This window comes from Salvelinus namaycush, chromosome 23, assembly GCF_016432855.1.
Source record: "Salvelinus namaycush isolate Seneca chromosome 23, SaNama_1.0, whole genome shotgun sequence".
NCBI lineage: Eukaryota > Metazoa > Chordata > Actinopteri > Salmoniformes > Salmonidae > Salvelinus > Salvelinus namaycush.
Window position 1 is genome coordinate 2080908 of NC_052329.1, and position 27280 is coordinate 2108187.

A 27280-nucleotide genomic window follows, 5' to 3' on the forward strand; every position below is an offset into this window, starting at 1 on the left:
TACTATTATTCATACTACTACTACTACTACTACTACTACTACTACTATTATTCATACTACTACTACTACTACTACTACTACTACTACTACTACTACTACTACCACTACTACTATTATTCATACTACTACTACTACTACTACTACTCCTACTAATACTATTATTCATACTACTACTACTACTACTACTACTACTACTACTACTACTACTATTATTCATATTACTACTACTACTACTACTACTACTACTATTATTCATACTACTACTACTACTACTACTACTATTATTCAAACTACTACTACTACTACTACTACTACTACTACTACCACTGCTACTACTACTACTATTATTATTCATACTACTACTACTACTACTACTACTACTACTTATACTACCACTGCTACTACTACTACTACTATTATTCATACTACTACTACTGTTGATACTACCATGACTGCTAATACCACCAATACTAATACTAGTACTTCTAATATTACTACTACTACTATTCCTACTACTACTACTACTACTACTACTACTACTATTCATAATGTTACTACTACTACTACTACAACTACTATTATTAATACTACTACTACTACTACTATTATTCATAATGTTACTACTATTACTAATACTATTACTACTACTACTACTACTAATACTATTACTACTACTACTACTACTACTATTATTCATAATGTTACTACTACTACTGATATTACTACTACTACTATTATTCATACTACTACTACTACTACTACTACTACTACTATTATTCATACTACTACTACTACTATTATTCATAATGTTACTGCTACTACTACTACTATTCATACTACTACTACTACCACTACTACTACTACTACTACTACTACTACTATTATTCATAATACTACTACTACTATTATTCATACTACTACTACTACCACTACTACTACTACTACTACTACTACTACTATTCATACTACTACTACTACTACTATTATTCATACTACTACTACTACTACTACTACTACTACTATTACTACTACTACTACTGTTAAGAACAAATTCTTATTTTCAATGACGGCCTAGGAACAGTGGGTTAACTGCCTTGTTCAGGGGCAGAACGACAGATTTGTACCTTGTCAGCTCGGGGATTCAATCTTGTAACCTTTCAGTTACTAGCCCAACGCTCTAACCACTAGGCTACTCTGCCGCCCCGATATGGTACTAGCAGTATTGTAGTAGCAGTATTGTAGTAGGAATAGTAGTAGCAGTGGTAGTAGTAGTAGTAGCAGTAGTATTAGTGGTAGTAGTAGTAGTAGTAGTAGTAGCAGTAGTATTAGTCGAGAAACGGTAAAGTGGAAAATAGAGATAGAGGTAGCTACTAATAATTACAGGCGTGTGTTGTGTGTAGGCTAAGAGAGAGGGGCGAGAGTTGAGACAGAGAGAGGGAGTGAGGGTGGAGGCTGAGAGGGAGCGGGGGAGTGGAGGCTGAGAGAGGGTGGAGAGTGGAGGCTATGAGAGAATGGGGAGAATGGAGGCTGAGAGAGATGGGGGAAAGTGGAGGCTGAGAGAGAATGGGGAGAGTGGAGACAGAGAGATGGGGGAAAGTGGAGGCTGAGAGAGATGGGGGAGAGTGGAGGCTGAGCGAGAAGGGGGGAGAGTGGAGGCTGAGCGAGAATGGGGGAGAGTGGAGGCTGAGCGAGAAGGGGGGAGAGTGGAGGCTGAGCGAGAAGGGGGAGAGTGGAGGCTGAGCGAGAAGGGGGAGAGTGGAGGCTGAGCGAGAAGGGGGGAGGGTGGAGGCTGAGCGAGAAGGGGGAGAGTGGAGGCTGAGCGAGAAGGGGGCGAGTGGAGGCTGAGCGAGAAGGGGGTAGAGTGGAGGCTTAGCGAGAAGGGGGCGAGTGGAGGCTGAGCGAGAAGGGGGAGAGTGGACCCGCTCAGAGCGGTCTCTTTTCCAACAGTGACAGGAGAGAGAGAGACAGAGAGGGAACACTGACTGAGAAGAGAAAGACGCCACTCAGAGCGGTCTCTTTTGCAACAGTGAGTTGAATTAGTATTTCCATAGAAATGAAGAGCCTGAAACGGTGTCTTCGTCCCAAATAGCACCATGTTCCCTATGTAGTGCACTACTATGACCAGGGCCCATGAGGAGCTGTATAGGGAATAGGGTGCCATTTGGCACGCAATCCAGTGCCACGATCCCCAGTGGAGCAGTATAGCGAAGCGAGCAAAGCTCAACTTCCTCCCACAGGACTGCAGCTAGAGACGCCTTTAAAGAGAACAAGATGTCTGCTCTTCTGGTTCTCATTTGCTCGTTCTCACAGGCTAATAATGAGTTTTTACCTCAGCAATGTCAAAACCTGTCTTAATTCCATTGTTGTTCAAACCTCTTTAGGTCCCGGGTTTATAGACTTTAAAAACTTCACACACATCTTGGTCACAAGTACGCACACACACACACACACACACACGCACACGCACACACACGCACATGCTCACAGTACAGTATAACCTTAGGGCTTCTCTTGTACTGTAGGAGGAGATTCCCCTGTCTGTTTCATGTCTACCTACAGACTTTACTGTAGACCTAGCTGGCAATCAAAAGTAGTGCACTTGATGGGGAATAGTGTTCCGTTTAGGATACATACATATGAGGTTCCTGTGGTGTGAGGGAGCTGACATCCATATGGGGTTCCTGTGGTGTGAGGGAGCTGACATCAATATGGGGTTCCTGTGGTGTGAGGGAGCTGACATCCATATGGGGTTCCTGTGGTGTGAGGGAGCTGACATCCATATGGGGTTCCTGTGGTGTGAGGGAGCTGACATCAATATGGGGTTCCTGTGGTGTGAGGGAGCTGACATCCATATGGGGTTCCTGTGGTGTGAGGGAGCTGACATCCATATGGGGTTCCTGTGGTGTGAGGGAGCTGACATCCATATGGGGTTCCTGTGGTGTGAGGGAGCTGACATCCATATGGGGTTCCTGTGGTGTGAGGGAGCTGACATCCATATGGGGTTCCTGTGGTGTGAGGGAGCTGACATCCATATGGGGTTCCTGTGGTGTGAGGGAGCTGACATCCATATGGGGTTCCTGTGGTGTGAGGGAGCTGACATCCATATGGGGTTCCTGTGGTGTGAGGGAGCTGACATCCATATGGGGTTCCTGTGGTGTGAGGGAGCTGACATCCATATGGGGTTCCTGTGGTGTGAGGGAGCTGACATCAATATGGGGTTCCTGTGGTGTGAGGGAGCTGACATCCATATGGGGTTCCTGTGGTGTGAGGGAGCTGACATCCATATGGGGTTCCTGTGGTGTGAGGGAGCTGACATCCATATGGGGTTCCTGTGGTGTGAGGGAGCTGACATCCATATGGGGTTCCTGTGGTGTGAGGGAGCTGACATCCATATGGGGTTCCTGTGGTGTGAGGGAGCTGACATCCATATGGGGTTCCTGTGGTGTGAGGGAGCTGACATCCATATGGGGTTCCTGTGGTGTGAGGGAGCTGACATCAATATGGGGTTCCTGTGGTGTGAGGGAGCTGACATCCATATGGGGTTCCTGTGGTGTGAGGGAGCTGACATCCATATGGGGTTCCTGTGGTGTGAGGGAGCTGACATCCATATGGGGTTCCTGTGGTGTGAGGGAGCTGACATCCATATGGGGTTCCTGTGGTGTGAGGGAGCTGACATCCATATGGGGTTCCTGTGGTGTGAGGGAGCTGACATCAATATGGGGTTCCTGTGGTGTGAGGGAGCTGACATCCATATGGGGTTCCTGTGGTGTGAGGGAGCTGACATCAATATGGGGTTCCTGTGGTGTGAGGGAGCTGACATCCATATGGGGTTCCTGTGGTGTGAGGGAGCTGACATCCATATGGGGTTCCTGTGGTGTGAGGGAGCTGACATCAATATGGGGTTCCTGTGGTGTGAGGGAGCTGACATCCATATGGGGTTCCTGTGGTGTGAGGGAGCTGACATCCATATGGGGTTCCTGTGGTGTGAGGGAGCTGACATCCATATGGGGTTCCTGTGGTGTGAGGGAGCTGACATCCATATGGGGTTCCTGTGGTGTGAGGGAGCTGACATCAATATGGGGTTCCTGTGGTGTGAGGGAGCTGACATCCATATGGGGTTCCTGTGGTGTGAGGGAGCTGACATCAATATGGGGTTCCTGTGGTGTGAGGGAGCTGACATCCATATGGGGTTCCTGTGGTGTGAGGGAGCTGACATCAATATGGGGTTCCTGTGGTGTGAGGGAGCTGACATCCATATGGGGTTCCTGTGGTGTGAGGGAGCTGACATCCATATGGGGTTCCTGTGGTGTGAGGGAGCTGACACCACAGATCAGGGGTAAAGGGAGTGTGAAGGGAGTGTTCTAATCAGAGACAGAGAGACAGGCTGTGTGAAGGGAGTGTTCTAATCAGAGACAGGCTGTGTGAAGGGAGTGTTCTAACCAGAGACAGAGAGACAGGCTGTGTGAAGGGAGTGTTCTAATCAGAGACAGAGAGACAGGCTGTGTGAAGGGAGTGTTCTAACCAGAGACAGAGAGACAGGCTGTGTGAAGGGAGTGTTCTAACCAGAGACAGAGAGACAGGCTGTGTGAAGGGAGTGTTCTAATCAGAGACAGAGAGACAGGCTGTGTGAAGGGAGTGTTCTAATCAGAGACAGAGAGACAGGCTGTGTGAAGGGAGTGTTCTAATCAGAGACAGAGAGACAGGCTGTGTGAAGGGAGTGTTCTAATCAGAGACAGAGAGACAGGCTGTGTGAAGGGAGTGTTCTAACCAGAGACAGAGAGACAGGCTGTGTGAAGGGAGTGTTCTAATCAGAGACAGAGAGACAGGCTGTGTGAAGGGAGTGTTCTAACCAGAGACAGAGAGACAGGCTGTGTGAAGGGAGTGTTCTAACCAGAGACAGAGAGACAGGCTGTGTGAAGGGAGTGTTCTAACTAGAAACAGAGGGACAAGCTGTGTGAAGGGAGTGTTCTAACCAGAGACAGAGAGACAGGCTGTGTGAAGGGAGTGTTCTAACCAGAGACAGAGAGACAGGCTGTGTGAAGGGAGTGTTCTAACCAGAGACAGGCTGTGTGAAGGGAGTGTTCTAATCAGAGACAGAGAGACAGGCTGTGTGAAGGGAGTGTTCTAATCAGAGACAGGCTGTGTGAAGGGAGTGTTCTAATCAGAGACAGGCTGTGTGAAGGGAGTGTTCTAACCAGAGACAGAGAGACAGGCTGTGTGAAGGGAGTGTTCTAATCAGAGACAGAGAGACAGGCTGTTTGAAGGGAGTGTTTGTTTCCTGGGAAAGGGATCAGCAGCCAAGTCCAGATGCCAAGGCCGTCCCCCGGGACCAGAGTTCTGACTGCAGGCTGCCTGGGAGGAAGCAGTGCTCTGAGAGAGAAGCTGAGAGAGGCAAGGGCTGGGGTAGGGGCTGACAGGGAGAGAAAGACAGAGTCTTGTCTAGTTTAGACTACCCCTGATCTGTCTAGTTTAGACTACCCCTGATCTGTCTAGTTTAGACTACCACTGATCTGTCTAGTTTAGACTACCACTGATCTGTCTAGTTTAGACTACCACTGATCTGTCTAGTTTAGACTACCACTGATCTGTCTAGTTTAGACTACCACTGATCTGTCTAGTTTAGACTACCACTGATCTGTCTAGTTTAGACTACCACTGATCTGTCTAGTTTAGACTACCCCTGATCTGTCTAGCTTAGTCTAGTCTAATTTACCCCTGATGTGACTAGCTTAACCTACCACTGATCTGTCTAGCTTAGTCTAGTCTAATTTACCCCTGATCTTTCTAGCTTAGCCTCATCTAGCTTAGCCTACCCCTGATCTGTGTAGTTAACCTAGTCTACCTTAGCCTGTCCCTGATCTGTCTAGTTTAGCCTAGTCTAGCTTAACCTACCCCTGATCTATCTAGCTGATGTTAATCTTATATAGTCTACCCCTCTTAGCTTACCCCTGATCTGTCTATTTTAGCCTAGTCTACTTTAGCCTACCCCTGATATGTCTACCTTAGTCTACCACTGATGTGTCTATATTTGCCTACTCTAGCTAAGTCTACCACTGATATGTCTATTTTAGCCTAGTCTATCTAAATGTACCCCTGATCTGTCCTAGCTTAGTCTACCCCTGATCTGTTTATCTTAGCATAACCCCGAGCTGTCTATTTTCACCTACCACTGATCTGTCTATTTTAGCCTAGTCTAGCTTAGCCTACCCCTGATCTGACTTGTTTAGCCTAGTCTATCTTAGACTACCCATGATCTGTCTAGTTTAGCCTAGTCTAGTTAGCTTACCTCTGGTCTGTCTAGCTTATTCTAGTCTATCTTAGTTCACCCTGATCTGTCTAGCTTATTCTAGTCTATCTTAGCCTATCCCCGATCGCTCTAGCTTAGCCTAGTCTAGCTTATCCTAACCCTGATGTGTATATCTTAGTCCACCCCTGATCTGTCTAATTTAGTCTGCCACTGATCTGTCTAGTTTAGCCTCGTCTCTACCTTAACATAGTCTAGTTTAGTTTACCCCTGATCTCTCTACCTTAGCATAGTCTAGTTTAGCCTCGTCTCTACCTTAGCATAGTCTAGTTTAGTTTACCCCTGATCTCTCTAGCTTAGCATAGTCTAGTTTAGCCTTGTCTCTACCTTAGCATAGTCTAGTTTAGTCTACCCCTGATCTCTCTAGCTTAGCATAGTCTAGTTTAGTTTACCCCTGATCTCTCTAGCTTAGCATAGTCTAGTTTAGTCTACTCCTGATCTCTCTAGCTTAGCATAGTCTAGTTTAGTTTACCCCTGATCTCTCTAGCTTAGCATAGTCTAGTTTAGTTTACCTCTGATCTCTCTAGTTTAGCATAGTCTAGTTTAGTTTACCCCTGATCTCTCTAGCTTAGCATAGTCTAGTTTAGTTTACCCCTGATCTCTCTACCTTAGCATAGTCTAGTTTAGTTTACCCCTGATCTCTCTACCTTAGCATAGTCTAGTTTAGTTTACCCCTGATCTCTCTACCTTAGTATAGTCTAGTTTAGTTTACCCCTGATCTCTCTAGCTTAGCATAGTCTAGTTTAGTTTACCCCTGATCTGTATAGTTCAAATCAAATGTTATTGGTTACATACACTGGTTAGCAGATGTTAATGCGAGTGTAGCAAAATGCTTGTGCTTCTAGTTCTGACAGTGCAGTAATATCTAACAAGTAATCTAACAATTCCACAACAACTACCTAATACACACAAATCTAAAGGGATGGAATAAGAATATGTACATATAAATATATGGATGAGCGATGACCGAGCGTCATAGGCAAGATGCAATAAAATACAGTATATAGATATGAGTACATATTATTGAAGTGGCTAGTGATCCATTTATTAAAGGGGCCAATGATTTGAGTATGTATGTAGGCAGCAGCCTCTCTGTGTTAGTGATGGCTGTTTATCAGTCGGATGTCCATTTGTGTATTTTTTATTTTGTACTTTTTTTGTTCACCCCTTTTTCTCCCCAATTTTCATGGTATCCAATTGGTAGGTACAGTCTTGTCTCATCGCTGCAACTCCCCTACGGAGTCTGGAGAGGCGAAGGTCGAGAGCTGTGCGTCCTCCGAAACACAACCCAACCAAGCCACACTGCTCCTTGACACAATGCCCACTTAACCCGGAAGCCAGCAGCACCAATGTGTCAGAGGAAACACCGTACACCTGGCAACTGTGGCAGAGTGCACTGTGCCCGGCCCACCGGACAAGGACATCCCTGCCGGCCGAGCCCTCCCCTAACCTAGACGACGCTGGGCCAATTGTGCCCCTGGGTCTCCCGGTCGCGGCCGGCTGCGACAGAGCCTGGACTCTAATGGCACAGCGAGAACTGCGATGCAGTGCCTTAGACCACTGCGCCACTCGGGAGGCCCCGCTGTTTAACTAAAAGAGACTGAAAAACAGCTTCAATCTCAAGGGCCATGAGATTGAAGCTGTTTTTCAGTCTCTCAGTCCCAGCTTTGATGCGCTGGTACTGACCTCAGCTTCTGGATGATAGCGGGGTGAACAGGCAGTGGCTCAAGTGGTTGTTGTCCTTGATGATCTTTTTGGCCTTCCTGTGACATCGGGTGCTGTAGGTGTCCTGGAGGTCAGGTAGTTTGCCCCCGGTGATGCGTTGTCAAATCAAATCCAATTTCATTTGTCACATACACATGGTTAGCAGATGTTAATGCGAGTGTAGCGAAATACGCGCAGTCCTTGGTAGGCTACGCGTAGTCCTTGGTAGTGGGCCGCGTCGGTGGCACTGTATTATTGTCTGGAAGCAAGACGTCGTTGTCCGTGACGTGGCTGGTTTTCTTTTTGTAGTCCTTAATTGCCTGTAGATCCTGCCACATACGTCTCGTGTCTGAGCCGTTGAGTTGCGACTCCACTTTGTCCCTATACTGACATTTCGCTTGTTTGATTGCCTTGCGGAGAGAATAACTACACTGTTTATATTCAGCCATATTCCCAGCCATCCATGGTTAAATGCGGTGGTTTGTGCTTTCAGTTTTGCGTGAATGCCGCCATCCATCCATGGTTTCTGGTTCAGGTAGGTTTTAATAGTCACAGTGGGTACAACATCTCCTATGCACTTCCTTATAAACTTACTCAACCAAATCAGCGTATAAAGTTTAGCCCATACCTGATCTGTCTATCTTAGTCTAGTTTAGCTTAGCCTACCCCTGATCTATCTAGGTGAGCTTACCCCAACCTGTCTATCTTAGCTTACTCCTGATCTATCTAGTTTAGCCTACCCCTGATCTGTCTAGTTAACCTAGTCTAGCTTAGCCTACCCCTGATCTGTCTACCTTAGCCTAACCCTGATCTGTCTAGGTTAGCTTACCCCTGATCTGTCTAGGTTAGCCTACCCCTGATCTGTCTAGGTTAGCCTACCCCTGATCTGTCTAGGTTAGCTTACCCCTGATCTGTCCAGGTTAGCCTACCCCTGATCTGTCTAGTTAGCCTACCCCTGATCTGTCTAGGTTAAACTACCCCTGATCTGTCTAGCTTAGCGCCGCTGAGCCCCGCAGCAGTGCAGTACAGAAGACTAGATCACCACTCCTTCTCCTTCCGATGGCCAGAGAATGGAACCACATGTGGTATTATTCAGTTAGGACAAGCTGGTAAAGAATGAGAGGAGAGAAAGAGAGGAGAGGAATGGAAAAACAGCTTAATGACACGTCAGGATGACAAACAGAGGACTACTCAGATGTACATGCTAACAAAACACTCCTTACTAGGTTGTTCTTCCTTCAAAGAAGGCTTTCTGCACGCGGCCAGCGGGAGGAACTGCCTCCTTTCCGAGATAATTTGAAAACATTCTGTGTGTGTGTGAGGTGGTCATAACTTCTCACGGTGCCTGGTAATTGGAAGCAGTGAACCACAGAGAGTTGAGCGACTCGTTGCTTCCTCAGACCGCTGTTTGAAGTTTCCTCTGCCTCTAGCATGTGTGTTGAGAGAAAACGGAGTAGGAGAGAGAGAGACTGAATTACAAACAGTCTATATTCCTGTCTTTGACAATCGTTGATATATGGTTTACTTTGACAATGTAACTGTTTTACTTTACATGGGCACCCTTTTCATCCTGACCAACCTGCCCTCTAAATACACCTCTGCTGTTTTCAACCAGGATCTCAGCAATCACTGCCTCATTGCCTGCGTCCATAATGGGTCCGCAGTAAAACGACCACCCCTCATCACTGTCAAACGCTCCCTAAAGCACTTCAGCGAGCAGGACTTTCTAATCAACCTGGCCCGGGTATCCTGGAAGGATATTGACCTCATCCCGTCAGTAGAGGATGCCTGGTTGCTCTTTAAAAGTGCCTTCCTCACCATCTTAAATAAGCATGCCCCATTCAAAAAATGTAGAACTAAGAACAGATATAGCCCTTGGTTCACTCCAGACCTGACTGCCCTCGACCAGCACAAAAACATCCTGTGGCGTACTGCATTAGCATTGAATAGTCCCCGCGATATGCAACTTTTCAGGGAAGTCAGGAACCAATACACACAGTCAGTTAGGAAAGCTAAGGCTAGCTTTTTAAAACAGAAATGTGCATCCTGTAGCACAAATTCCCAAAAGTTCTGGGACACTGAAGTCCATGGAGAATAAGAGCACCTCCTCCCAGCTGCCCACTGCACTGAGGCTAGGAAACACTGTCATCACCGATAAATCTACGATAATCGATCATTTCAATAAGCATTTTTCTACGTCTGGCCATGCTTTCCACCTGGTTACCCCAACCCCGGCCAACAGCTCTGCACTCCCCACAGCAACCCCCGCAGAAACTTGCCCATGTCTCTTCCGCTTCTCCTTCACCCAAATCCAGATAGCTGATGTTCTGAAAGAGCTGCAAAATCTGGATCCCTACAAATCAGCTGGGCTAGACAATCTGGACCCTCTCTTTCTAAAATTATCCACCGAAATTGTTGCAACCCCTATTACTAGCCTGTTCAACCTCTCTTTCGTATCGTCTGAGATCCCCAAAGATTGGAAAGCTGCCACAGTCATCCCCCTCTTCAACGGGGGAGAAACTCTAGACCCAAACTGTTACACACCGACAGTTGAAGTCGGAAGTTTACATACACTTAGTTTGGAGTCATTATAACTCATTTTTCAACCACCACAAATTTATTGTTAACAAACTAGTTTTGGCAAGTCGGGTTAGGACATCTACTTTGTGGATGACACAAGTAATTTTTCCAACAATTGTTTACAGACAGATTATTTAACTTATAATTCACTGTATCACAATTCCAGTATGTCAGCAGTTCACATACACTAAGTTGACTGTGTCTTTAAACGGCTTGGAAAATTCCAGAAAATTATGTCATGGCTATAGAAGCTTCTGATAGGCTAATTGACAACATTTGAGTCAATTGGAGGTGTACCTTTGGATGTATTTCAAGGCCTACCTTCAAACTCAGTGCCTCTTTGCTTGACATCATGGGAAAATCAAAAGAAATCAGCCTAGACCTCAGAAAAATAATTGTAGACCTCCACAAGTCTGGTTCATCCATGGGAGCAATTTCCTAACGCCTGAAGGTACCACGTTCATCTGTACAAACAATGGTACGCAAGTATAAACACCATGGGACCACGCAGCCGTCATACTGATCAGGAAGGAGATGCGTTCTGTCTCCTAGAGATGAACGTGAACAACAGCAAAGGACCTTGTGAAGATGCTGGAGGAAACAGGTACAACAGTATCTATATCCACAGTAAAATGAGTCCTATATCGACATAACCTGAAAGGCCGCTCAGCAAGGAAGAAGCCTCTGCTCCAAAACCGCCATAAAAAAGCCAGACTACAGTTTGCAACTGCACATGGGGACAAAGATCGTACTTTTTGGAGCAATGTCCTCTGATCTGATTAAACAAAAATAGAACTGTTTGCCCATAATGACCGTCGTTATGTTTGGAGGGAAAAGGGGGAGGCTTGCAAGCCGAAGAACACCATCCCAACCGTGAAGCACGGGGGTGGCAACACCATGTTGTGGGGGTGCTTTGCTGCATGAGGGACTGTTGCACTTCACAAAATAGATGACATCATGAGGAAGAGAATGATGTGGATATATTGAAGCAACATCTCAAGACATCAGTCAGGAAGTTAAAGCTTGGTCGCAAATGGGTCTTCCAAATGGACAATCTTCAAATCAAATCAAATGTATTTATATAGCCCTTCTTACATCAGCTGATATCTCAAAGTGCTGTACAGAAACCCAGCCCAAAACCCCAAACAGCAATCAATGCAGGTGTAGAAGCACGGTGTCTAGGAAAAACTCCCTAGAAAGGCCAAAACCTAGGAAGAAACCTAGAGAGGAACCAGGCTATGAGGGGTGGCCAGTCCTCTTCTGGCTGTGCCGGGTGGAGATTATAACAGAACATGGCCAAGATGTTCAAATGTTCATAAATGACCAGCATGGTCAAATAATAATAATCACAGTAGTTGTCGAGGGTACAGCAAGTCAGCACCTCAGGAGTAAATGTCAGTTGGCTTTTCATAGCCGATCATTAAGAGTATCTCTACCGCTCCTGCTGTCTCTAGAGAGTTGTAAACAGCAGGTCTGGGACAGGTAGAACGTCCGGTGAACAGGTCAGGGTTCCATAGCGCAAGCAGAACAGTTGAAACTGGAGCAGCAGCACGGCCAGGTGGACTGGGGACAGCAAGGAATCATCATGCCAGGTAGTCCTGAGGCATGGTCCTAGGGCTCAGGTCCTCCGAGAGAGAGAAAGAAAAAAGAGAGAAAGAGAGAATTAGAGAGAGTGTACTTAAATTCACACAGGACACCGGATAAGATAGGAGAAGTATTCCAGATATAACAAACTAACCCTAGGCCCCCGACACATAAACTACTGCAGCATAAATACTGGACGCTGAGACAGGAGGGGTCAGGAGACACTGTGACCCCATCCGATGATACCCCCGGACAGGGCCAAACAGGAAGGATATAACCCCACCCACTTTGCCAAAGCACAGCCCCCACACCACTAGAGGGATATCTTCAACCACCAACTTACCATCCTGAGACAAGGCCGAGTATAGCCCACAAAGATCTCAGCCACGGCACAACCCAAGGGGGGGCGCCAACCCAGACAGGAAGATCACGTCAGTGACTTAACCCACTCAAGTGACGCACCCCTCCTAGGGACGGCATGAAAGAGCACCAGTAAGTCAGTGACTCAGCCCCTGTAATAGGGTTAAAGGCAGAGAATCCCAGTGGAGAGAGGGGAACCGGCCAGGCAGAGACAGCAAGGGCGGTTCGTTGCTCCAGAGCCTTTCCGTTCACCTTCACACTCCTGGGCCAGACTACACTCAATCATATGACCCACTGAAGAGATGAGTCTTCAGTAAAGACTTAAAGGTTGAGACCGAGTCTGCGTCTCTCACATGGGTAGGCAGACCATTCCATAAAAATGGAGCTCTATAGGAGAAAGCCCTGCCTCCAGCTGTTTGCTTAGAAATTCTAGGGACAATTAGGAGGCCTGCGTCTTGTGACCGTAGCGTACGTGTAGGTATGTACGGCAGGACCAAATCGGAAAGATAGGTAGGAGCAAGCCCATGTAATGCTTTGTAGGTTAGCAGTAAAACCTTGAAATCAGCCCTTGCCTTAACAGGAAGCCAGTGTAGGGAGGCTAGCACTGGAGTAATATGATCAAATTTTTGGGTTCTAGTCAGGATTCTAGCAGCCGTATTTAGCACTAACTGAAGTTTATTTAGTGCTTTATCCGGGTAGCCGGAAAGTAGAGCATTGCAGTAGTCCAACCTAGAAGTAACATAAGCATGGATACAATTGGATACATTTTTCTGCATAATTGTTGGACAGAAAGTTTCTGATGACCCCAAGCATACTTCCAAAGTTGTGGAAAAATGGCTTAAGGACAAGAAAGTCAAGGTATTGGAGTGGCCATCACAAAGCCCTGACCTCAATCCCATAGAAAATGTGTGGGCAGAACTGAAAAAGTGTGTGCGAGCAAGGAGGCCTACCAACCTGACTCAGTTAAATTAGCTCTGTCAGGAGAAATGGGCCAAAATTCACCCGACTTCTTGTGGGAAGCTTGTGGAAGGCTACCCGAAACGTTTGACCCAAGTTCAACAATTTAAAGGCAATGCTACCAAATACTAATTGAGTGTATGTAAACTTCTGACTCACTGGGAATGTGATGAAAGAAATAAAAGCTGAAATAAATCATTCACTCTACTATTATTCTGACATTTCACATTCTTAAAATAAAGTGGTGATCCTAACTGACCTAACACAGGCAATTTTTTACTAGGATTAAATGTCAGGAATTATGAAAAACTGAGTTTAAATGTATTTAGGTAAGGTGTATGTAAACTTCCGACTTCAACTGTATATCCATCCTACCCTGCCTTCCTAAAATCTTCGAAAGCCAAGTTAACAAACAGAACACCGACCATTTCGAATCCCACCGTACCTTCTCGACTATGCAATCTGGTTTCAGAGCTGGTCATGGGGTGCACCTCAGCCACCCTCAAGGTCCTAAATTATATCATAACCGCCATCGATAAAACACAGTACTGTGCAGCCATCTTCATCGACCTGGCCAAGGCTTTCGACCCTGTCAATCACCGCATTCTTATCGGCAGACTCAATAGCCTTGGTTTCTCAAATGACTGCCTCGCCTGGTTCACCAACTACTTCTCAGACAGAGTTCAGTGTGTCAAATCGGAGGGCCTGTTGTCCGGATTTCTGGCAGTCTCTATGGGAGTGCCACAGGGTTCGATTCTCGGGCCGACTCTTTTCTCTGTATATATCAATGATGTCGCTCTTGCTGCTGGTGATTCTCTGATCCACCTCTACGCAGACGACACCATTCTGTATACTTCTGGCCCTTCCTAGGACACTGTGTTAACAAACCTCCAAACGAGCTTCAATGCCATACAACTCTCCTTCCGTGGTCTCCAACTACTTTCCAACTGGTTTTAAATGCAAGTGAAACTAAATGCATGCTCTTCAACCGATCGCTGCCTGCACCTGACCGCCCGACTAGCATCACTACTCTGGACGGTTCTGACTTAGAATATGTGGACAACTACAAATACCTAGGTGTCTGGTTAGACTGTAAACTCTCCTTCCAGACTGACATTAAGCATTTCCAATCCAAAATTAAATCCAAAATTAAATCTAGAATCGGCTTCCTATTTCGCAACATAGCCTCCTTCTCTCATGCTGCAAACATACCCTCGTAAAACTGACTATCCTACCGATCCTTGACTTCGGCGATGTCATTTACAAAATAGCCTCCAACACTCTACTCAGCAAATTGGATGTAGTCTATCACAGTGCCATCCGTTTTGTCACCAAAGCCTCTTATACTACCCACCACTGCGACCTCTAGTCGGCTGGCTCTCGCTACATATTCGTCGCCAAACCCACTGGCTCCAGGTCATCTATAAGTCTTTGCTAGGTAACCCCCGCCTTATCTCAGCACACTGGTCACCTTAGCAACACCCACCCATAGCACCGGCTCCAGGGGGTATATTTCACCGGTCATCCCCACAGCCAACACCTCCTTTGGCCACCTTACCTTCCAGGTCTCTGCTGCCAATGACTGGAACGATTTGCAAAAATCACTGAAGCTGGAGACTCATATCTCCCTCTAGAACTTAAAGCATCAGCTGTCAGAGCAGCTTACCGATCACTGTACCTGTACACAGCCAATCTGTAAATTGCACACCCAACTACATCATCCCCATATTGTTATATATATTTTTTGCTCTTTTGCACCCCAGTATCTCTACTTGCACATCATCATCTGCACATCAATCACTCCAATGTTAATGCTAAATTGTAATTATTTCACCTCTATTGCCTATGTATTGCCTTACCTCCCTGATCTTACTACATTTGCACACACTGTACATAGATTTTTGTATTGTGTTATTGACTATGTTTTTTTATGTGTAACTCTGTGTTCTTGTTTTTGTCACACTGTTTTGCTTTATCTTGGCCAGGTCGCAGTTGTAAATGAGAACTTGTTCTCAACTGGCCTACCTGGTAAATAAAAATGAAATCATTTTTTTTTAAACATGTCAATAATTGAATTGAGAGAGGGAAGAGAGAGAGAAAATGGGGAGACCGAGAGAGGGAGGGAGGGAGAAAGACCGAGAGAGGGAGGGAGAAAGACCGAGAGAGGGAGGGAGAAAGACCGAGAGAGGGAGGGAGAAAGTATTAAGATGATTTTGTAGTAGAATTTAGGTGATTTTGACAATGGTGTAGTAGTATTTAGTTGTATATAGATGATGATGCAGTAGTATTTAGTAGTATATATATTATTTAGATTTTGTTGTAGTAGTATTTAGTAGTATATAGATTATTTAGATTTTGTTGTAGTAGTATTTATTTGTATATAGATGATGATGCAGTAGTATTTAGTAGTATATAGATGATGATGCAGTAGTATTTAGTAGTATATATATTATTTAGATTTTGTTGTAGTAGTATTTAGTTGTATATAGATGATGATGCAGTAGTATTTAGTTGTATATAGATGATGATGCAGTAGTATTTAGTTGTATATAGAGGATGATGCAGTAGTATTTAGTAGTATATAGATTATGTAGATGATAGTGTAGTAGTATTTAGTTGTATATAGCGGATGATACAGTAGTATTTAGATGTATATAGATTATTTAGATGATGTTGTAGTAGTATTTAGTTGTATATAGATGATGATGCAGTAGTATTTAGTAGTATACATATTATTTAGATGATGTTGTAGTAGTATTTAGATGTATATAGATAATGATGCAGTAGTATTTAGTTGTATATAGCGGATGATGCAGTACTATTTAGTAGTATATAGATTATTTAGATTATGTTGTAGTAGTATTTAGATGTATATAGATAATGATGCAGTAGTATTTAGTTGTATATAGATGATGATGCAGTAGTATTTAGTTGTATATAGATGATGATGCAGTAGTATTTAGTTGTATATAGATGATGATGCAGTAGTATTTAGATGTATATAGATGTATATATATGATGTTGTAGTAGTATTTAGTAGTATATAGATTACTTAGATGATGTTGTAGTAGTATTTAGTAGTATTTAGATGTATATAGATGATGATCCAGTAGTGTTTAGTAGTATATAGATAATGATGCAGTAGTATTTAGTAGTATATAGATTATTTAGATGATGTTGTAGTAGTATTTAGATGTATATAGATGATGATCCAGTAGTATTTAGTTGTATATAGAGGATGATACAGTAGTATTTAGTAGTATATAGATTATTTAGATTATTTTGTAGTAGTATTTAGATGTATATAGATAATGATGCAGTAGTATTTAGTAGTATATAGATGATGATACAGTAGTATTTAGTTGTATACAGATTACTTAGATGATGTTGTAGTAGTATTTAGTAGTATTTAGTTGTATATAGATGATGATGCAGTAGTATTTAGATGTATATAGATGATGATCTAGTAGTATTTAGTTGTATATAGATGATGATGCAGTAGTATTTAGATGTATATAGATGTATATATATGATGTTGTAGTAGTATTTAGTAGTATATAGATGATGTTGCCATTGTATTTAGGGAAAATGTCAACATTTGTGATACAGCTTCTCTGCCTCTTTTTCTGTCTCTGACTGTGACTTTATTGCCATCTGTTCTTTTGTACAACATCATTGAGAAATCTGCGAACTGAGTACATACACTTTATCTTCGCTATTCCTCTCAGGCTTTTGTTTGTTCGTCTCAGAGGCAGTCGGTCCCAGACATTGACCTCCACGTCTTTTCTCTACAGTGGATGTTTGTCTTCTGGTTATTTTCTCTACAGTTCCCTTTCACCACGCTTTCATGTTCATGATAATTTATATAATCTGTAGCCTAATGAACTGCATGCTTTCCCGAGTTGCAGTGGGAGGACCGCACAACACATACCTGACTCCAAGTTGACTTCGATATAATAGTTATTATATCAATATTTGCGCGGGAAAATGTTTCCAAGGCCATTTCTTATTTTGGTTTGTCGACAAATGTTTTGTTTCCATCAGGCCCTTTTTCCCCCGACGTACTTTATTCCCATAAAAAGATGGAAACCTGTTTAGTGATTCTGAATGTGTCCTAAATGGTACCCTAGCACACTATATAGAGACTTTTGACCAGAGCCCTAAGGCTAGGGATTAGGGAAAAGGGTACAACATTAGGATTCTGATGTACACACTGTGCATTTGGAAAGTATTCAGACCCCATTTTGTTACGTTACAGCCTTATTCTAAAATGTATTAAATCTTTTTTTCTCCCTCATCAATCTGCACACAATACCCCATAATGACAAAGCAAAAACAGGTTTTTATAAATTTTAGCAAATTTATAATAAAAACCCCTCGGAAATATCACATTTACATAAGTATTCAGACCCTTTACGCAGTACTTTGTTGAAAGGTGAACCTTCGGATGGTGCCAGGTTTCCTCCAGACGTGACGCTTAGCAATCAGACCAAAGAGTTCAATCTTGGTTTCATCAGACCAGAGAATCTTGTTTCTCATCATCTGAGAGTCTTAAGGTGCATTTTGGGAAACTCCAAGTGAGCCGTCATGTATCTTTTACTGAAGAGTGGCTTCTGTCTGGCCACTCTACCACAAAGGCCTGATTGGTGGAGTGCTGCAGAGATGGTTGTCCTTCTGGAAGGTTCTCTCATCTCAGAGGAACTAGAGCTCTCAGAGTGACCATCGGGTCCTTGGTCACCTCCCTGACCACGGCCCTTCTCCCCCGATTGCTCAGTTTGGCCGGGCGACCAGCTCTAGGAAGAGTCTTGGTACCCTTCCCCAGATCTGTGCCTCGACACAATCCTGTCTCGGAGCTCTACGGACAATTCCTTCAACATCATGGCTTGGTTTTTGCTCTGACATGCACTGTCAACTGTGGGACCTTATATAGACAGGTGTGTGCCTTTCCAAATCATGTCCAATCATTTGAATTTACCAAGGATGATCAATGGCAACAGGATGCAACTGAGCTCAATGTCGAGTCTCATAGCAAAGGGTCTGAATACTTATGTAAATAAGGTATTTCTGTTTTTTCATTTGTAATACATTTTCCAAAATGTATAAAAACCTGTTTTTGCTTTGTCATTATGGGGTATTGTGTGTAGATTGCTGAGGATAGTTTTTTGGTCATCCGTTTTAGAATAAGGCTGTAACCAAACATGTGGAAAAGGTCATGTCGGCTGAATACTTTCCGAAAGGCTCTGTATGTAAATATTAAAAATATAATTCACATCAAAGTAAAAGCAGGTTGATCAAACACATTGTTGGTACTATTATTTCTAATTCTATAAGTAAATTACCAGTGAAAAACCTATTTAAAAAACAAATATTATTGAATACTGCCTGAAAACACAGGCTGCAAGGTACTCATTACTGCCTAAAGGCAAGGTACTCAATACAGTCTGAAGACAAGGTACTCAATACAGTCTGAAGACAAGGTACTCATTACAGCCTGAAGACAAGGTACTCATTACTGCCTAAAGACAAGGTACTCAATACAGTCTGAAGACAAGGTACTCATTACTGCCTAAAGACAAGGTACTCAATACAGTCTGAAGACAAGGTACTCATTACTGCCTAAAGGCAAGGTACTCAATACAGTCTGAAGACAAGGTACTCATTACTGCCTAAAGGCAAGGTACTCAATACAGTCTGAAGACAAGGTACTCAATACAGTCTGAAGACAAGGTACTCATTACTGCCTAAAGACAAGGTACTCAATACAGTCTGAAGACAAGGTACTCATTACTGCCTAAAGACAAGGTACTCAATACAGTCTGAAGACAAGGTACTCAATATAGTCTGAAGACAAGGTACTCATTACTGCCTAAAGGCAAGGTACTCAATACAGTCTGAAGACAAGGTGCTCATTACTGCCTAAAGACAAGGTACTCAATACAGTCTGAAGACAAGGTACTCAATATAGTCTGAAGACAAGGTACTCATTACTGCCTAAAGGCAAGGTACTCAATACAGTCTGAAGACAAGGTACTCAATACGGTCTGAAGACAAGGTGCTCATTACTGCCTAAAGACAAGGTACTCAATACAGTCTGAAGACAAGGTACTCAATACAGTCTGAAGACAAGGTACTCAATACAGTCTGAAGACAAGGTACTCAATACAGTCTGAAGACAAGGTGCTCATTACTGCCTAAAGACAAGGTACTCAATACAGTCTGAAGACAAGGTACTCAATATAGTCTGAAGACAAGGTACTCATTACTGCCTAAAGACAAGGTACTCAATACAGTCTGAAGACAAGGTACTCATTACTGCCTAAAGACAAGGTACTCAATACAGTCTGAAGACAAGGTGCTCATTACTGCCTAAAGACAAGGTACTCAATACAGTCTGAAGACAAGGTGCTCATTACTGCCTAAAGACAAGGTACTCAATACAGTCTGAAGACAAGGTACTCAATATAGTCTGAAGACAAGGTACTCATTACTGCCTAAAGGCAAGGTACTCAATACAGTCTGAAGACAAGGTACTCAATACAGTCTGAAGACAAGGTACTCATTACTGCCTAAAGACAAGGTACTCAATACAGTCTGAAGACAAGGTGCTCATTACTGCCTAAAGACAAGGTACTCAATACAGTCTGAAGACAAGGTACTCAATACAGTCTGAAGACAAGGTACTCATTACTGCCTGAAGATACAGGCTGCAAGGTACTGAAGCAAGTAGGAAAACAAGCACTTGGAGGAACCAAATAAAGGTTGAAGTCTGTCTGTAGTTTACACTCCATCTCCAATAGAAGAAGAAACAGTTCCTTTATAACTATTAACAGGTCTGCTAAGGCTCTCAGCCTAATGTGCACCAGGTAGCAGACATGGGCACAACACAACACACCACAACAACAACAACACCACCACAACAACAACACCACCACAACAACAACAACAACACCACCACAACAACAACAACAGAACACCACAACAACAACAACAACACCACCACAACAACAACAACACCACCACCACAACAACAACACCACCACCACAACAACAAAACCACCACAACAACACAACAACACCACCACAACAACAACACCACCACAACAACAACAACAACACCACCACAACAACAACAACACCACAACAACAACAACAACACCACCACAACAACAACAACAACAGAACACCACAACAACAACAGAACACCACAACAAACTACAACACAACAACACCACAACACAACAACAACACAACACCACAACAAACTACAACACAACAACACCACAACACAACAACAACACAACACCACAACAACACAACACCACAACACAACAACAACACAACACCACAACACAACACCACAACACAACAACAACACAACACAACAACAACAACACCACAAAACAACACCACAACACAACAACAACACAACACCACAACAAACTACAACACAACAACACCACAACACAACAACACAACTCCACAACACAACACCACAACACAACTCCACAACACAACACCACAACACAACACCACAACACAACAACAACACCACAACACCACAACACAACAACACAACACCACAACACAACACCACAACACCACAACACCACAACACAACAACAACACAACACCACAACACAACAACAACACCACAACACCACAACAAACTACAACACAACAACACCACAACACAACAACACAACACCACAACACAACACCACAACACAACAACACCACAACACAACAACAACACAACACCACAACACAACAACAACACAACACCACAACACAACAACAACACCACAACACCACAACACAACAACACCACAACAACACAACAACAACACCACAACACCACAACAACAACACAACACCACAACACAACAACAACACCACAACACCACAACACAACAACACCATAACATCCCAACCTACATGGGGGAACTGATGAAGTTTTATATTCAAGCGTTTAGGAGTGCTGATCGGGGATCCATTTCGCTTTTGGATCATAATGAATAAGGAACAGGGGCGACTCTGAGATACTACAGCCAAGGGGAAACCCAACTGATCCTAGACCAGCTGAGGGATTGGAACGTACAAGGTATCCACGGTGCAGGGGTGATAAGAACTGATCGGGGGTGATATTTATTATATATTATATGTATTTATATATTGGAATAAGAACTGTTCGGGGATCAGGGGATTGGGAAGCAGACAGGGCTTTGTTATACGGCAGTTATGGTGCAGATCTAGGATCAGTTTCGGCTTTTAGATAATAATTAATAAGATTACATGGACAGGGAGGACCTGATCCTAGATAAGCGCTGCTAGCTCAGTGTTTTGGGTAAAGGAGCAGTGGTTGTTCAAGGGAGGTAAGCGGCACTAGTCATGTTGCAGCAGGGAGGGTAGAAACTGAACCTCCCTAGTCGGCACGCAGTTCAGTTCCCGCTGTCTCAGGGATTATTTCCATCCTCGTCAGAACCATTTGTCAAGGGAACAGCTTTGCCTTGAGGAGGACTAGTCTCCCTCCTGCCTCCCCCCTGAAAGAAGCCTCTCTTTCCCTGAAAAAGAACCTCTCCCCCTTGAAAGAAGCCTTTCTCCACTGTCTCGCCCCCTCCCAAAGGAACCTCTCTCCAAGTCTGTGTTGCTGCTTCTGGGGGAGTGGCCGTAGCCTCCATACAGAGAGGTGGTGTCATTTTCACACCAGAACCTTGTGGTTTGTTATGGAGGTTTGCCCTCTAGTGGCAGATTTGTGGTATTGTATTGTTTTTGACGGGATAATACCTTCAGTGGGCTACTGAACCAATGCATTGAATAGAGATACTTCCATACCAAGGTATTATTCATGTAAATTAAAACATTGAAATTGATCTTGCAACTTGGTTTCAGATCCCATGTACTGCTTTCTCCTGCTGTTGTGCCCTTGAGCAAGGCACTTATGTTGAAATAAAGATCACCTTATTTAACTCTGCTTTCCTCTCTAACCAGATGCCCACCAACAACAGCCTAGTGGGGATGTCAGCCCAGGCCCAGACCCAGGCCCAGCCCCAGGCCCAGCCCCAACGTCCCCCTGCCCCTGGCTCCAACACCCAGCAGAAACCCCCAGGACCAGGGAAGACCCAGGTCATGCAGAGACAGCTAGCCCAGCAGCAGCACATCATCAATGACTCTGTGAGCTCTAGGTTATCATGTTAATATCAATTAATTTGTGAGCTCTAGGTTATCATGTTAATATCAATGACTCTGAGCTCTAGGTTATCATGTTAACATCAATGACTCTGTGAGCTCTAGGTTATCATGTTAATATCAATGACTCTGAGCTCTAGGTTATCATGTTAACATCAATGACTCTGAGCTCTAGGTTATCATGTTAACAGCAATGACTCTGAGCTCTAGGTTATCATGTTAACATCAATGACTCTGAGCTCTAGGTTATCATGTTAACATCAATGACTCTGAGCTCTAGGTTATCATGTTAACAGCAATGACTCTGAGCTCTAGGTTATCATGTTAACATCAATGAGTCTGTGAGCTCTAGGTTATCATGTTAACATCAATGACTCTGAGCTCTAGGTTATCATGTTAACATCAATGACTCTGAGCTCTAGGTTATCATGTTAACAGCAATGACTCTGTGAGCTCTAGGTTATCATGTTAACATCAATGACTCTGAGCTCTAGGTTATCATGTTAACATCAATGACTCTGAGCTCTAGGTTATCATGTTAATATCTGACTCTGAGCTCTAGGTTATCATGTTAACATCAATGACTCTGAGCTCTAGGTGATCATGTTAATATCTGACTCTGAGCTCTAGGTTATCATGTTAACATCAATGACTCTGAGCTCTAGGTTATCATGTTAACATCAATGACTCTGAGCTCTAGGTTATCATGTTAATATCTGACTCTGAGCTCTAGGTTATCATGTTAACAGCAATGACTCTGAGCTCTAGGTTATCATGTTAACATCAATGACTCTGAGAGCTCTAGGTTATCATGTTAACAGCAATGACTCTGAGCTCTAGGTTATCATGTTAACAGCAATGACTCTGTGAGCTCTAGGTTATCATGTTAATATCAATTAATTTGTGAGCTCTAGGTTATCATGTTAACATCAATGACTCTGAGCTCTAGGTTATCATGTTAACAGCAATGACTCTGAGCTCTAGGTTATCATGTTAACAGCAATGACTCTGTGAGCTCTAGGTTATCATGTTAACATCAATGACTCTGTGAGCTCTAGGTTATCATGTTAACATCTGACTCTGTGAGCTCTAGGTTATCATGTTAACATCTGACTCTGAGCTCTAGGTTATCATGTTAACAGCATTGACTGTGAGCTCTAGGTTATCGTGTTAACATCTGACTCTGAGCTCTAGGTTATCATGTTAACATCAATGACTCTGTGAGCTCTAGGTTATCATGTTAACATCAATGACTCTGTGAGCTCTAGGTTATCATGTTAACAGCAATGACTCTGAGCTCTAGGTTATCATGTTAACATCAATGACTCTGAGCTCTAGGTTATCATGTTAACATCAATGACTCGGTGAGCTCTAGGTTATCATGTTAATATCTGACTCTGAGGTCTAGGTTATCATGTTAACATCAATGACTCGGTGAGCTCTAGGTTATCATCTGACTCTGTCTTACAAAATGTTTCACTTTGGGAACTCAGAGACAGTTCCCACGTGTTTCCCTTCAATCCCACCCCTGATAATCTCATGTTGTATTCGAACATGTATACAAAATGTCATTGTTGTTTCATTGTCTCTTTCTGTTGTGTGTCAGGACAAAAGCAATAGTAGCCAGGATCTGTTTAACCGTCATCTAACCAGACCACCACCAGACTATAAACAGCCCAGAGGAATGGTCCAACCGACCGGCCTTTTCACAGGTACATCATTCATTTCAATCATTCATTGCTTCCATGTAGGAAGGAAAAAAAACAGTATTATGGCTGTTAATGGTTTTCCATCATTGTTTGTGTCTGTATGAGCCAATCAGAACAGAATCATTGTTTGTGTCTGTATGAGCCAATCAGAACAGAATCATTGTTTGTGTCTGTATGAGCCAATCAGAACAGAATCAGAACCATCTCTGTGTATTCAGGTATGAGTTCCTCCCAGTCGTTGTCGACCAACGGGTCTGACCAGAGTGACCTTCTATCCATGTCCTGCCACATGCCCAGCGGCCCGGGATCCAAGATGACCCCTCCTCCCATGGACTGGAGGTTTGGAAGAGGCCCCCACACTCACCAGATCCAACAGCACATCAACCAGACCAAGATGGGGCTAGGAGTCGGAGGAGGACTCAACCAAAACAAGTCCAGGTTCCCTGGTCCTCCCAACGTCCAGGGTAATGGGTTTGAGGTGGGTGGTCTTACCAGTGTACAACATCCCTCAAGGACATCAGTAGGCCAGCAGGGTGGAGGGATGCCCAGTCAGGGGCAGGGTCTCGGGCTGGGGGGTGTGATGGGCTGGCCTCCTGGAGCTAAAGCTCCCATCATGGGGCCTGGGTCTCTCGGGGTGAGGCGGCTCCCGAACTCGCTCCAACCCCAGGGGGGCCAGTCCCAGTCTCAGCTCGACATGTCCAGCCACCAGTACCCTCCTGGCCCCCGGCACATAGGCCCTGGCCCACCTAACCAGGTGGCACCAGAAATGGGCATGCTGCCTCTGAACCCAGCCCTCCGCAGCTCCACCACCACCACCAACCCCAGACCCAGCCAACCCATGATGCCCCCTCTGCCAGGGCTACCAAGCCTCAACCAGGCCTCTCCGGAGCAGAGGGTTCCCGCTGGGAGCAGCACCATCGGGGTCTTCCCACCACATAACCACAACCCTGGCGAAAGCTACCAGAACCAGAACAGCCGGGCTGTTAACCGACTGACCTTTGAGTTCCTCCAGGAGGGAGACAACACCGTCCCAGGGATCAACACTGACTCAGACTTCATTGACTCGCTGCTGAAGTCCGGATCCGGCAACGACGACTGGATGAAAGACATTAACCTTGATGAGATCCTGGGCAGTCACTCATAAAGTGGGATGAAGTGCGATTGCATAAATAGGGCCCAGAGTTTTTCCCTGCAGCTCTCATGAATTCAGGTTCATTCATTCTTCAAGTCTCATGAATTGGGGTTCATTCCAGAGAGTTTTTCTCTGCAAGTCTCATGAATTGGGGTTCATTCCAGAGAGTTTTTCTCTGCAAGTCTCATTAATTGGGGTTCATTCCAGAGAGTTTTTCTATTTAAGTCTCATGAAATGGGGTTCGTTCCAGAGAGTTTTTCTCTGCAAGTCTCATTAATTGGGGTTCATTCCAGAGAGTTTTTCTCTTCAAGTCTCATAAATTCAGGTTCATTCCAGAGAGTTTTTCTCTAGAACAATCCAACAGAATTGGTGGCCAGTTTTTCCATCAAAAAATTCCATAGAATTGGGAGAGCTGGTCAGGAGTTTTTCCAGGTTAGATGGGCCATGTGGTGTGGAAAAACTCCTGGCCTTAATTATAGGCTCCAACTTCCCTCTTCCTGGCCTTAATTATAGGCTCCAACCTCCCTCTTCTGGTCAGGATAAACTCCAGGACCCATCCATAAAGACTGATAACTGCAAACGCAGAACTTTCCCCATACAGAGACTATGGATGGCCTTGTATGCATCTCAAATGGCATCCTATTACCCTTTATAGTGCACTACTTTTGACCAGGGCCCATAGGGCAATGGTTGAAAGTAGTGCACTATATAGGGAAACAGGGTATCATTTCACACACAGACCACGATTGGCCATGAGTCAGAATTCACCTAAAGGGATTACATTTGCAAAAAGCTATAATGTCATTTTGTAAACCCAATATATAATTTGATATCTAATTGTACTTTTTGTGTATTCCTGTGAAGAAATATATATTCTGTATAATAATATTTTAGTACTTTTAAAGGTTCATTGAATAAGAACCGGGGATTTCTCTGACAGCATCTTGAACGGATTCTGAATATATGCTATCAAACCTTCCTCTTTTCATAACATAGTCTTCGTCCAAAAATAGCACCCTATTCCATACATAGTGCACTACCCAGTCTTCATTATGTAGGGGATAGAGTGTCATTTCTGACACAGATATGGGATGTAGTGTACTACTAGTGACTAGAGCCATGTGGGCCCTGTAATAACATGGGGTAGAGGGTTCCAACCATGGTCAACTGTGAACAGGAAGTGGCTGTCATACTTCCAGACTTTGTCCCAAATGACACCGTAATTCCCCTTTTATTGTGCACTACCACATAATGCTCTGGTCAGAAGTAGAGTACTGTAATAGGGAATAGGGCGTCATGACGGGATATACACCCCCCCCCAGACCGATCGTGGTGTTTCATGTTTTGAATGATGATGCTGTCTCAGGTGTTTGTTCATGTTATTAGTACTTTTCCCGCTTATCGTCTGGGACTGGATTGAACGGCAAGCCACATCTTAAACCATTTATTTTAGATTTTTGATCTAATATTTAATAATCTATTGGGGAAAAAAATTATACGACATTATAAACAATCTAATGAATAAAAATGTTTTAAATAAAGTGTGAGCCTTTGTACTTTCTGTAGCTATTCCAGGAAAGATGACAATCAGATTATTTAGAGAGCTAATTATTAGAAGAAATGAATTTGTTCAAAACTGTTCAACTATTGTCTTTCTCTCTTTGAGTCAACTACTCACCACATGTTATACACTGCAGTGCTAGTTAGCTGTAGCTTATGCTTTCAGTACTAGATTCATTCTCTGATCCTTTGCTTGGGTGGACA

General features: G+C 43.9%; 1 protein-coding gene across 1 annotated transcript in view; it reads left to right on the forward strand.

The window, feature by feature from the left end:
- zmp:0000001236 (mastermind-like protein 2) overlaps positions 1 to 27057 on the forward strand; it is a 75467-nt gene extending 48410 nt beyond the window's left edge. The window contains exons 9-11 of the mRNA XM_038962128.1: positions 22478 to 22660; positions 24282 to 24387; positions 24603 to 27057. Of these exons, the coding sequence (XP_038818056.1) occupies positions 22478 to 22660; positions 24282 to 24387; positions 24603 to 25528 (1215 nt within the window). The 3' untranslated portion in view covers positions 25529 to 27057. The remainder of the gene's footprint in view (positions 1 to 22477; positions 22661 to 24281; positions 24388 to 24602) is intronic.
- Positions 27058 to 27280: the final 223 nt, after the last annotated feature.